The sequence below is a fragment of the Callorhinchus milii genome, unplaced genomic scaffold (assembly GCF_018977255.1).
Source record: "Callorhinchus milii isolate IMCB2004 unplaced genomic scaffold, IMCB_Cmil_1.0 Scaffold5, whole genome shotgun sequence".
NCBI classification, from domain to species: domain Eukaryota; kingdom Metazoa; phylum Chordata; class Chondrichthyes; order Chimaeriformes; family Callorhinchidae; genus Callorhinchus; species Callorhinchus milii.
Genome location: NW_024704746.1, coordinates 560,564 through 574,950, shown reverse-complemented (window position 1 = coordinate 574,950; position 14,387 = coordinate 560,564). Strand labels below are relative to the sequence as shown.

Sequence of the window (14,387 nt, the reverse complement as noted above, 5' to 3'; positions counted from 1 at the left end):
TCTGAAGACTGAGCATCCACTTTTAATTAAAGAGGATAAGTTTAGCAGAGAATGCCACACCAGCAACTGTCAGTATACATGATTAATTTGTGTTAAAATACCCAACAATGTCTTGTACGAGCAGACAGCTGGTGCCACATATTTACAGAAGACTTGTTATTTTTTTTCTGTTCAGATCTGCAGTCACTAACCATGACCTTGGAATGCATTCTGTACTTCAGTAATTAAAACACAACATTTCCTCTTGAATATTTCTATCTATTTAGTCTAACCAGTTATGATAAGGTTCAATACAATGCCTTCTTCATGCCTTATAATAATATAATTACTAACAAAAAGTAATTTATGAAGTGGAATTCAGGCAGTGCTGAGACCCATAATGTTATTATCAATTTATAGTTATAAAGCTTTAATCTTTGGGGGTCCTTTGCTTCGTGTATCTAACGCTCTTATGTCATTGCACCCCCAAGAGGTCTGGCTCTCATACTGTGAGACTGCCAGGTATGAAGCCACCTCGTTGCTGTCAGTAAAGAGGGAAGATGGGGCTTATTTTTCTGACCCACAACCAGGGTTGAAATGTTTATTGGCATTGTCTGTACTTGGGAAGAAATCACCAGATTTACTTTATTTTTGTGGCATTTCAGAGGGTCCAGAATTCGGTAAATTCTTAAATACAGCTCACATTCTGAAGCAGGTTTTCTGTATGTTCTTTTGACACTGAATTCAATAATTAAAGTTGAGAGCTCGAACATTTTAACGTTGATTGTTAATGTGATTAAACAGCCGGTCACATGATCAACTCGACCACACCATCAACCTATACTGTCAAGTGTATATTTTGTGCGCGATGTTATTGCAGCAAAGGTGGTGGTGGCATATGGTTGCTATTTTAAACTCCTTGTTGCTCTCTATTTTTACACAGAAGTTTCTAACTTCTAAAAGTCAGCTGTCGCTGCCACAGTGACCTTTTAATTGTCCAATTAACCTTTTGTTTAGCTTTACAATTGGGAATTTTGTATGGAAACAAAATAAGAGTCCGACATGTACTGAGTGCGGAAAAAGAGAATCAACAAATACATCTGGAAAATGGTACATCCTTTGGAATAGAAAATAACAGCACAAGTTCCAAATACCCCAGTCGAGTGTAGCTGTGGTCGAGGTTATTAAAGTAAACTAAAACATCACAATGCTGCCAGACTACTCTCAGCAAAACACAACGGTTTTATTCGCCCCAGTATTAATCACCAGAATGGGAAAATGTAACTGGTTCCAAATTCTATTTCTGTGATGCCTAATATTTTATTCCACTGTTATAAGGTGCACATTATAAACATTTGGGGATACAATTAGCGGCACATATAATTAGGCCATATGGCAGAACAATGCATCAAGTTAACAGACCACATAGTTCAGCCCAAACTCATTGATTTACCTTCTGTCTGTGATTCTCGAATCCCCCTGAACACCATTGAGTCATTTGTTCTCTTGAGGCCCTTGCCTTTGGTTTTGAATGGAAAAAGAGCAGATTGAGTGTAAAATATGTAACGGTTCCATCCATTTTAACACAATCCTCCCTACGTTACAATATGTTTTTGAATCAGTTTATTTTTTCTGATGTCTCCAACCACAAGAACATAATGGATGTACAGTCCAGATTCAGAAGCATATTAAATACATTGCCCAACTTTGCTGGTATAAATGTTTTTGTGTTGTTTGTCTTGGTGGGATCAGTTCCTGGAATGAAACTTTTTCAAAGAAACTTTTTGACCCAGTATCTCTATCAAGCACTACACAGTTATATATAACTAGAATCAGATAGACCCTGTCCCACACATCCTGGATGTCAGGTGAGATCTCTCCACGGGGCTGCTGGCAGGTATACACGCTCACACCTCGCACTTCCTATTTCAAATGTGAAAATTGCACACGAGATTGACAGGGTTTCATCTATGGCATTGCCCTGTCAATCACTAGTCTTTTACCTTTTCACATCCAGACTGTCAGGCTAGTTTTGAGTCTATGAAAATGATATATTATATGTATATATACATCTATACAAAAAAGTTGCTCTAATCTCCCAAAATGTCCAGTGGGACCTGGAAGAAATAAGCCGCAACATAAATAAGATGTTTAACTAACAGTAAGAAAGATAAAAAACAAATTTGGAATAGTCAGAAAATAGAGAAACAAAATAGGAAACCAAAGATATTTAACAACATAAAAGAGGAGGTAAAAAGGTTAGTTTAATAATTAAGAATAATCTTACAAAATAGTTCATTATTTTGTGTAAACAAATGCTCCGTGGTTTCACTCCTAAATGGCCTAGATGTATTATTAATAATCTTGCATTTGATATAGCGCTTTTCACATCTTCTACTCATCTCAAAGCGCTTCACAGAATATACTGTAAAGAGAATTGATTGCATATTGTGTAGGCAAAACATGGCATCCAATTGTGAACAGCAGCATCCCACAAACAGTTGAGTGATCACATTTTTTTTTTTGAGGGATTATTATCACTGAAAAAGCGATCGGCCAATCGTCTAGCCCGGTTTCCTACTTACTGCTGATAAACAGAGGCGTGTGGAGTAAGGAAACTTGCCCAAGTTTTCGCCCTACCGGGAATAGAACCCAGATTTCTCGCTTGCGAGCCGAGTGCTCTAACCATTGAGCTACAGGACTCCACATAATATGATTATTATTATCATAATCTTACCCATTATAACCTATATATACCCAACAAAAGTTCTGAGTGCCTTGAAGATTTTTAAAATATACATATAGATTTATTTTAATTAAAGGGCTTGTTGTACCCATTATATCCAGTGATTACAGGCTTGTACTCATTGCTGAAATTGTTTGCATTCCTTCGGGCTGAGATCCACATTTTATCGCCATCCTTTATTGTGCATGGCCTTATCCCTGATAGCTGAATTGGTAGAATGATGCAGTGAAGATAATGCAACACAACAGAAATCAGCAAATCACAAACTAAAGTTACTTTGTTCTGGAGAATAAACAATTTGGATAATGATCTGACAAAAATGTGTATGCTAGGGCTCTATAGTTTAGATCAGCTGGAGTTGTGTAAGTGTTAACAGAATGTCACAATTGCAGTTCTCTTGTCTTTTTTACAGTCAGGTTCTTTTACATCCCTCCTCTTGTCAGAAAGTCTGTGATGTAAAGCACTTGTAGGCAGTTCCCTCTCAGTGTCAGGAAATGCTGCAGATAACATACCTATTAAGTGATGGCAGCGACTGCTGACACCTTTTTAAATAGCTCTTGGCACAAAGACAGCACAAGAAATGACAAGTAACGCACCTGTTTCCCTAGAAAACAAGCAGCAAAGCTGACAAAAACCTCAGTGAGTGACAGCTGAGGGATCTCAGGATAGTGAGGTAAATGGAGCACCATCACAGGAAATCACAGCCCTGTTACTCGCTGCTCTGGCAGCTCCCATGTATTGTATGAATTCATATCTGTCATGTCATTTTTAACGGACGGTTGTGCACACAGTGGGATCTTCATCATATGGTAATTAGCCCCTAAAAGTACAGAAACAAGTTGATGCTTCAAACACATCGTTGATCCCCTGGTCTCTCCGATGGAGATGAGCACATGTTTTGAGCCAAGATGGAGCAAAATCAATGAACCACTACTTGCCAGTTGATTGATAATACCATTTTTTTTGCATTGCATTTAATGACACTTCACTTTATAGATTCCCTTGGATGTTGATAGCCCAATATGGAAAGAATATTTACCAAAGAATGAGTGGCAGACAGATTTTTCCCTCTAATGTTATCTCAAAGTAATTTTCTGCCTGACACTATTTCACCAAATTGCTGAGGTGTTGCTGTAGATTTCAAGATATATATAAAATATACCCTGTGTGTATCAGGCATTTGGTTTGAGTTACATCTATTCTGTTTGCAGTTTTTAGAGCACCAATCAAAATGGGTTTGAAGCAGGCTAGTGAGCTTCCCACCAATAATGCTGCACTTCTCAGATGAATAGCATGGTTTGCAATTTTAATAATGGATTTGATTACTCAGATTTGCATTAGTTGCACATTTTTGGGAATAATAATAGTTAAATTATTTCTTTGAAGCCTTATAGAAAGCTACAGCATGAAATTTGCAGACAATAGTAATTTTTACAAATAAACACATAGTTGGCTCTCCAGATAGGCTAGCTCAGGTGCAAATCGTTGCCAGTCCAACGCTTTGGGACATCCTCCCGTCGTGAAAGGCGCTATACAAATGTAATTTGTTACGGGTTGTTGTTTACCCAATGAGAGGCTAAGTCACACTGCTGAGGGCTTCATTTTGCAATGCCTGGTCAGTGATGTCAGGCAGGATGAGGAAGTGGGCTAAAGAATAGTCCCAGATCAGATCCCAGATTAACTTCACTGAACTCTGTTGGTGGGGAGACATTTCACCTGGGTCTAGATTAACTTTATTTTCATGAAAGGCGCTATATCAAATGTAAGCATTATTACTATTATCAACACCTTCAGTGAGAACAGGATTGATCTCAGCTGCGAAATTCCCTAACAGTTAAACAGTGTGCCGGCATTTCAAAGCTTAATAAATGAATCCTGACCAGTTGAGCTGAGTATCACAGGATAAGTCCACGCTCAGAACCTTCAAGGAGCCCCTGCCTTCAGGAGGTAAGAGGAACGGGAGAAAAATTGGTGAAATAAAGCACAAATTCCACATTTGAATTGAAGGATATTATCAGAGGATTTAACCTGCTATGGTGGGTTGTAGAAACACAGTGGCCATTCAGCCCCTCGAGCCTGTTCTACCATTTTATAAGATCGTGGCTGATTTGTACTTGAAGTCCAGTTATCCACCCTTGCCCGATATCCCTTAATACCCTCACCTAACAAATAGCTATCTAACTCAGTTTTGAAAATGTGAATGGATCCAGCCATAATCCACGGCCTTTTGGGGGTAAGTAAAACCATTTCCTCCATGCTTAGTTAGCACGCACACTGCTTTACCATTTATATAAAAGCTACTGATAACTGCTATGAAAATAAATAGAAAATGTTGATTAAAATAATAATATTCCTTGCATTTGATATGGACCTTATCACATCTTCGAAATGTCTCAAAGCGCTTCAAAGAATATATGTAAAGTGAATTGGCTGTAATATTTTGTGGGTGAAACGCGGCAGCCAATTGTGCACAGCAGTGTCCCACAAACAGTCATGGATTGAGTGACCAAATTAATATATTTTTTGAAGGGATTATTACCCCCGGAAAAGCTATCCACCAATCAAGTAAGAACCATGCTCCTACCTACTGCGAGGTAAACAGAGGCGTGTAGAGTAAAGAAGCTTGTCTAAAGTTTTGCTCTGACCGGGAATCGAATCCCAGTCCTCTCTCTCTTGCGAGGCGAGTGCTCTAACCACTGAGCTACAGGACTCCACAAGATGTGATAAACCCATGCCCCAAAATTTGCCATAAAATTTAAAAATAAAACTTTTTTGTAATCTATAATTAAATGCTAGATACAGAACACAACAAATAATCTATCTCGTCCCTTTACTGTAAACCTCAAGAACAAGAGTTAACTTATTTTCCTTTCAGTAACTTTTAAATATCAGTTTTGTTTGCTCAGAAACCTTATTTCTAAACACACCCTCATAAATGATCAGTATCTTGCACTCTGTGTTTGTTAATATTACCTTGAACAAGCCTTTAAATTTTTTCAGAGATATCATTTGATTCATTTTTAAATGCCAAACATCTAAAAAAAACTAATTGTTTGCTAATCAACCAATGAAATCCCACAGTGAGTATGAGACCACTTCAATAAAAAAGCTTTTTAACCTTTTGCAATTTAACCACTAAGTTGACTTCAGCACCAGCTTTAACTTCCAACAATTCTTTCCCAGTTGAAAGATTTCACTCAACCTGTATCTAAAGCCTCGGTACTCTGTTCACAAATCTGTTCACAAAACCAAGCAAGGAAATTAATTAAAATAAGCAATAATAAATTCATGCTCCCCAGGTAATATTTCTCCTCATATTTCAGAATAAGTCTGTTCGCCTGCCAAAGACATGACCACTGCACTTTACTGTAAATCCAGTTTTGAGACGTCCTGTTGACGTGCAAGGCATTATATCAAATGCAAGTACTATTCTTAATATTTATTTCGCAGATTTGAGCTAAATTTTAATGAAGGAGTACAGAACACTCAACATCTAAGTCAGATACACTGTAGTGGTATGAATTGCAATGTGAGCCAGAAAATAAATAAGAGGGGATAGGAGGGAAGGTGACAATTGCTATGCTTTTGCCATTATCAGCTATTTTATCAACCTTCATTGGAAGAGCTAATACACCCCTCATGGGACAAGGTACACAGAGGACGGCCTGAAATGTGTTCTTCTGATCACCGTGGTTAAACAGCCATCTGTCCAAAGCATTTTTTAGTTATGACCAAGATGTTTCTAATTTAATATATTATATCCGGCTAAATGAGGCAGAATTCTGCTCTAACCTGGCCGTGGGCAGCTGGTAATATAAACAAACACACATTGCACCTGGAGCAAATAGCTTGTGATCACCATTTTAAACTTGTTCCTTCCACTGCATTCAGAATGCTCAAAGCACGCGTGATGGCTGGGTTTAGGGTATCAGCATTGCCCACACTCACAATCAGCCGTTTTAAAAAAATACTTTGGCTGCTTTCAAAAGGTGACCATGTTACAGATCTCAGTGGGCTCACCTCCACTTAGTTTCAGTTATTACAGTATGTTGCCTGATACATCTTTACTGCATGTATGATAAGCAAATAAATACAAGGAAGGGAGCTGGCTAACAACAGTAAGTGAGATATTAGTAGTATTGGTGGAACAACAGGCCACTATAACTCATGAAACTACTTGCCCCTTTATTATTATAGTCAGACACTATAAAACTGTTACGTTCTATCTCCTTTGCATAAAATAATTTGCCTTCAATTGCATCAACAGAAAATCATTTCTTTTTTCTTCTTCCCTACTGATATGTCAAGGGTTAACATCCCAGCTGTTGTTACACCTTTTTATATATACAGTACTTGTATTCTCTGTACTGCCAGCATTAAGATACTCATTTGACCTCTATTTCTATGAATGTTATACATAATAAAGCTATACATCACTTTAAGATACAGTTACCACCCTGGAATCCTGACTGGGGCAGGGATTGCAGATAACATGTCACTATGATTGACAGACACGTAAACATTTACAACATGCACTATAAACATTATTGATATATTCTAAACTCAATACAGGCAAAATGAAAGGCAAATTTGATGGCTTGTGGGGCTGTGATGGGAATACATTTCAGAGTGTGGTTATAGATTTAACCCAATGTTACCAGCACATCTGCGGCCTCACAGAGAGATGTGTAAACAAGAGCAGTGAGATTGCTGATGACGAAATCCATCACCTCTAAAAGGGAAAGACTTTTCCTGATGGCAATTCTTTTCATTTAAAAAATAGCAAAATCCCAATGATTTTAAATTAATAGGATAATGTGATCACAGATTCGATCTATCTCTATTCTCTCCTCTAGTGAGGTACAAGCACCACAATGGTACTTGATCCACTTAAGATGTTGCTCCTCATGATATGCGATCAGACTGTAAATTGATGGGAACATGTGTCAGTTCTTCACTTTCGTCCGCCTACAATTGAAAATACTTGGCATATGAAAATAGGTCAGGCAGCATCTATGGAGAAAAGTGACTTTTCAGGTTCACGACCCTTCATCAGAACTAATAGCAAAGTCTGTTCTGACGAAGGGTCATGGACCCCAAACATTGACTCACTTTCCTTTCTCCATAGATGCTGCCTGACCTGCTGAGTGTCCCCAGCCACTTCTGTTTTTTCTTTTCAGATTTTCAGCATCTGCAGTATTTTGTATTTTGTTAGCAATAACAATGACAAGCTATGTGTGGTTTTAGCTGGTTAGAGTCCAGCAGTTACCCCAACCACACTCCGGGGTCCCCAAGCCTCGGCTCTTGCCAACCTGCGTCTAATACTTTCTGGAATTAGGTAAACAGATACGTCCCTCCAGGGGGAGAGAGAGAGAGCATTCCATTCCAACAATCTATCTCTGGGATTTTCATGTGTAGGTGGGATGCATGGAAATCTCAGCTTGGTTTGAAGACACTTTCCACATGTTTCAGACTGACCAAAAAAATGGGAAATGCTTTGCTGAGAGCCCAATGGGTTTCTAGACCATGTAGTGCAGCACTGAGCTATACCGTGAAGCTCCGAGGTTGGATTGCCTGCCCATCTAGTACAGTAGCTGATCAGTTGTGGCAAGACAACAATGGCATCACAACAAGCTTTAGCATCTCAGTGCTGGGGATGGGAAAAAATAATCTTGAGTTCCCACTCATGATTGTTCCCTTATGACGCCTGCTGGAAAATGTACACGGTAGGCGCTGGGTAAGAACAGGGTCATGCTGTGTTGTGTCCCAGCACTTTGGGATGTCCTCTCGACGTGAGAGGCGCTCTATAAATGTAATTTTGTTGTTGTTGTGATGCCCTCTGGCAAATAACCACTTGACATTCACCAGAATGACTCAGGTAAAGATTAGCATAAGGAATGGACGCTGAGGAGCAGACCTGCTGGGGTCTGGCTGAAACCCAGTTGAAGTATAGACTTCAAAACAAACTTCGAAAATAGTGAAAGAAAATTCAGTGAAATAGTGGAAGATTTTGGAGAAACAATAGGAGGGGATTTTTTTTTAAAAAGTGACTTTGCATCATTTAGGTTTGAACTTGTAGGACCTACAACTTGTAGGACAAGGGCAAACAGAAAAAATATCAAATGCAATTATTGAAAAGATTGAGATCTGAACCATGCACATAATCTGAGCCCATATCTGCACAGATAGAACAAGAACACCGTTCTTTGCCTATAATATCGCAGAATGGATTAATACATTCAAACTGGGCTTGCAGAGGTGAAAGGAGGGCATACTAAACCACTGGCCCATACAATCCACCAAATAAATATTAATGATACAGTTAAAATGTGTGTGATGTGATTGTGCGATGTGGTTTTTGTGTCAGCACGGCTGAAGAGGAAATAATTTAACAATCCTGACAATTTTACCCGTCAAACGAAGGAAGAGCAAAAACAAACTACAGAGCCATTCGGCACACTGAACCACCAAAACGTGTCACTATAAAGTTGTATTCTTTAATGGTTGAGCCGAGTAGAAAAGAAAACAAGACTATTCAGGAATTGATAAACCCAAACTTGCATTTTAAAAGCCTGTATTTGTAAACCAATTTCAAATCATTACAAAGGATACTGAATCTGCAGGTTACAACAACAGCTTGCATTTGTACAGGAGTTGCACATTGAGCTCGGGCCAAGGGACAGGGGAATATATAGAATTTTACAGAAACAGATATTCAGCCCAAGTTGTTCATGATGATGATTATATTCCACCTTCTGTCACCCTCTCCCACACCTTCTACTCCCTTTTCCCTCATGTATGCACACTAGAATTAGGAAATGAAAACGGTTATTCTACTAGTTCGGTATTAATATTTTGGAAATGAACTATTTTGATGGGAAATTCATTCATTTCAGATATTTGCTGGAGGGAAAGTGATGTCTTTGTCTTATGTTTGAATGCTTTCTTCTATTGTGTGCTAAATATAAATACTTCCATTACTTCTTGCTGGTGGTGTTATCTTTTTTTAAAAAAAGAACTGATAACCTTGTGTTATCAATACCACCTGCAAAACAAATGACAAATTGACTACCAGAGAGAAAGGATGTACAATCTGCAGTTTTCAATTTAGAAATGATGCATTATTTACGCCGGCATTATTCCACTCAATTTAAGTTAGGGCTTTAGTCTTAATTTCAACATAATCAAAGACAATGAATATTTAATTAGCAGCGCTTCCAGAAATTTTGTTATATTATTAGCATAATGTGCTTTGAGTCTCGGCAGCAACTGAAAACATTTTATGGTAGATAAATAACTGTTTTAAATCTATATCCTGGGTGTACAAACAGAAGTAATATTATAACAAGATGATCATTGTTAAAGGACTGAACATCAAAGAGGGCAGTTTCAGTGATCTTTATCGGAAAGGTGTCATAATAAGCTTGCATTTTGACTTGTGGCCATCAAAAAAATACTAATCCGATGCTATTGAATAACCTGTGACAAGAGATGTTATTTTTTTTTGAAAAAGTCTGTTTCAATTGCTTCTATGATGCAGAGAGCTGTGTTATTGATGAGTAAAAGTTTCTGTGAGCAATATTGCAATTTGGAATTAACCTTCTCTTCCGAATTAATATATGCCCTATTAATTAGCAAGTAATAAGTAAATAAAAAAAGATTTCACTAGAATTGTTATCAGTACGTATAATAAAATAATATATACTTATAACAACAATTGTAATTAAACCAAAATCCAAGATGATTTTAAAAAGGGCTTTCTCATTGTTGTATCTGTGCCGAGGCTGTATCAATAAAAGAGCAATGATAGAAATGCTGGATTTAAATTAAAGGATTTAAATTGTTCCAGAAATAACGCTCCATTTATACTCTTACCAGGAGAGTGATGAGGAGCAGGGAAGCCAGATTTATACTTCCTTTAAAATCTCATGGTTCAGAAACACTCTGGACTTGTGCTAACCAACAGCAAAAGGTTTTTAATGTTTTTTTAATGTTAAAAAAGAAACTTATCACCCAACCCAAGAATGTTTAAAGGAGTGTATTTGAATGGAGATCAAATAGATTTCTAGCATCTGCATTTATACTGCAGCAGTGCAAATACATTTTGTGACAAAATTGAGGTGGCTTCGGCATGCCTGAATCAATTTATGATTACATGTGTGTCTCAACCTCAATTTATACTGTGCTTAATTGCACTAAACTGATGTGCAAGCTGCAGTAAACTGGGCTGTAGATTGACAGAAAAATAACTTACTCAGGGATGTAGGGATTTCTCATCTTGCATGATATAAATATTATGCATGAGTGACTGAGCTTCAGATATGTCAAATACAGCAATTCCATATGAGAGTTATAGTCATCTCATGAAAATAAATATTCATCTTGGACGATGGTTAATCACTCAGCTTTTGATTATATCAAGTTTGCAATACTTTCAAAGATTCGGTTTACTGTTCATTTTAAATCAGTTTCACAGAACATCCTCCTAACTGCTCAGAGAGCTGCCTCTCTCCTCCCCTCTCACTACTTTCACTATTCGGAAGGAAATCACAAGCATAATCTAAAACTGTGGTCAGCTTAGCTGATGAAATTCACACAAAATCTTACCACTTCTTGCCTTACATTAACCATGACTCAATGCGCCACAGCTACTGTGGAAAGGTTTTAGCTTGGTCAGTCAATTGGAATGTAAAATACTTAAATAAATGTTGAATTAATCATTCCCCACTCCACTAATATTATAATAATAATAATAATCCTTGCATTTGATAAAGCGCTTTTCACGTCTTCTCGACTTCTCAAAGTGCTTCACAGAATATACTGTAAAGTGAATTGACTGTATATTTGTGGGCGAACGCGGCAGCCAATTGCGCACAGCAATGTCTCACAAACAGTCGTGGATTGAAGTGACCAATTTATTATTGTTTTGTTTTGGAGGGATTATTATCAGGTGTGTAGAGTAAGGAAACTTGCCCAAGGTTTCGCGCTGCCTGGAATTGAACCCAGATGTATCGAGTGCTCTAACCACTGAGCTACAGGACTCCACGATGTGCAATGTACAGCACTTCAATAATGTACAGCTGCCAGAAACAAGTTAATAGTTTTGAAATGTTGTCCGACATTACATTTGAAAATACAATTTAATTTTTTCAGCCTATGTTGTATTCCAAAACTAAAGCTTCATAGCAATGGTGTGTGTGACTCGCTGCCGAATTAAGCTGTGTCTGGAGATCACACTGAGCCATTTATTATAGTTGTCATTTGGCCAAGTCGGGGTGAACCTCAGTTGTGGGGACCGAGGGACAAGTGAAAAACTATTCTCAGTCCCACAGCTGAATAATTACAACCTTATCCTTGTGAAAATATGATTTATAGTTTCACACGTGTGGTAGAAAATGAATGATGATGCTAGTTTGGGGAACATTTTCCCAGTAGTTTCTCATTCTGACGAGGTCTATCTAACATTATTTCAGAGCTTGCTTTGTGAATGAATTAAAATGCAAGGAAACAAATTATTAGTGTCATATTGTACCAATATAGGATTTAAAATGCAGAAACTTTTAAGAGTTATATGTATCTGGCGATCAATCCCCAAGACCCCTCCCCCCGGCTCGGCCCCGGGATTCCTTACTGTGAAGCGCTCTGAGACTCCGTCCGGTGTGGAGGGCGCTATATAAATCCAAGTTGTTGTTGTCGTTTATGGCTGTTTGTGGGACACTGGTGCATGCAAATTGGCTGCCGTATGTGACTACAAATACACAGTTGCAACACTACAGTAAATCTTGTGAAGCTCTCAATGTGAAAGGCATTATATTAAATGCAAGGAATATTATTGTCATTTAATTCTTTGTTTCTCAAAACAAAGGAACAAAAGCTTGAGTCATTTAGTTCCAAGGTTACTATTAAACATTACATTATTTACTTTCGATTTTGTTTATCTATTTCTGCACAAAAAACACTCGTGCAAGCTAGTTGCAGGACATATGTACATAAATTGCGCTGTCAAAGATGATATTGAAGTATTAATGATGTATGTCAAAAGCATTGATGTATAATAACTCTGGGATCATTTGTAAACATATCAGGACACTCTGACAAAACTTTCAACAAATTCTGCTGATATTTTGAGATTCTTTGACAGACAGGGAACGATTGATGAGTTTATATCAAGTCAATTTCTGTTGAAATATGCTAATGTGATATTGCTTTAGTTTTGCACATTATTGGATAGCATACAAACTCTGTAAAGATTTATGAGTTTTGCAAAGCTGTCCTCATCTCCTTCAATTATAAACTTTGTCGGAAAAGTTACAAAGAAACTGTAAACCTTGACATGTCTCAATTAAAAGCTATAAATTTAAATTGTTTGCCTCCAAAATACAGTCACCACTCTTTACAGTAAATCCTGTGAAGCACTTTGTGACATACTCCTGACATGAAAGGCACTATATCTAATACAAGGATTATTTGTATCAGGTCTCTCGCTTTGCAAGCAAGAGACCTGAGTTCAATTCCAGACAGGGCGAAACCTTGGGCAAGTTTCCTGACTACACACAGAGCCTAATAATAGTCCCTCCAAAACCAAAAACAATAATAAATTGGTCATTTTCAATCTACGACTGTTTGTGGGACATTGCTGTGTGCAATTGGCTGCTGCGTTCGCCCACAAATATACAGTCAATTCACTTTACAGTGTGTTCTGGTGAAGCGCTTTGGGACGTCCTCCCGATGTGAAAAGCGCTCTATCAAATGCAAGGATTATTATTATTATTATTATTATTAATTATCACTGTTGATATTATTAGTAGTACCATTATTAATCAGAAGAAATAGCTTCAATCTGTGAAGTATCTCATTCTGGGGAGTGAGATAGCCCTTTCAAGACTTAAGAGTGGCTTACTCATAATTCTTTCCATACACACTGAAGTAATGAATTCTTTCATTGATTAGTGCTCGCCGTTTGCAAAGAAGAATGTGAATGAGATCAATAAATGGCGCATTTTTAACATTCGGAATTCAGACCACAGTAAATGCACATTCTGAATTTCGCGTGACACCATTTACCTACAACACAATTGCCATAAAGTGCTTGCAAGGAACCGTATGTACAGATTTTCTCAATTTGGGTATGAGAAAATCTGTGTATATGGTTCCGTTGCAACAGCTTTTTTAAGTGATATTGTTCGCAAAAAATGCTAATGAAAATCAAAGGTCAGTGAAATCAACTTCTGGAATTTAAACCAAGCTCATCTGCTGCCAAAATTTCAGCTCAATACCCCGATGCATTCTCGTAAGCAATATCCAATTGTTCCAGTAACTAAAGCGCAACACTTCCAGGAAAGCAAATCTCCGAGCACGTCTAATCAATACAAAAAACATTTGTTCATTTTTCATTTGCATGTGATTAAAGCTTAACCCACCCAAGCCAAACCAGCTAGATTTTCTTTTCTTTTGATATAAACACCAAGCACAAAATGCCACTAAAAGAAATACATTTGGAAAGGTGACAGTTTGAATCGAAAGTAGTAGTTAATGTTGCAGGAAATTAACGCCTTCAAAAAAACAAAAAACTGGATAAGTATCCGCCTGGAAAGAGTCATGGAGATATTGAGATACACGCTGACTAAAATGAACAAAAATTCTACTTGACACAATACTGATG

At 37.6% G+C, this 14,387-nt stretch overlaps 1 protein-coding gene across 5 annotated transcripts in view; it reads right to left on the bottom strand.

Moving 5' to 3' along the window:
• Positions 1–14,387, bottom strand: part of agbl4 (AGBL carboxypeptidase 4) — a 300,075-nt gene that overhangs the window by 84,367 nt on the left and 201,321 nt on the right. For 4 of the 5 annotated variants that reach the window (XM_007903659.2, XM_007903665.2, XM_007903663.2 and 1 more), the window contains one exon: positions 1,433–1,498. The exons of the other annotated variant lie outside the window; for it this stretch is intronic. In XM_007903659.2, coding sequence (XP_007901850.1) covers positions 1,433–1,498 — 66 coding nt within the window. The remainder of the gene's footprint in view (positions 1–1,432; positions 1,499–14,387) is intronic. 5 annotated transcript variants of the gene reach the window in all.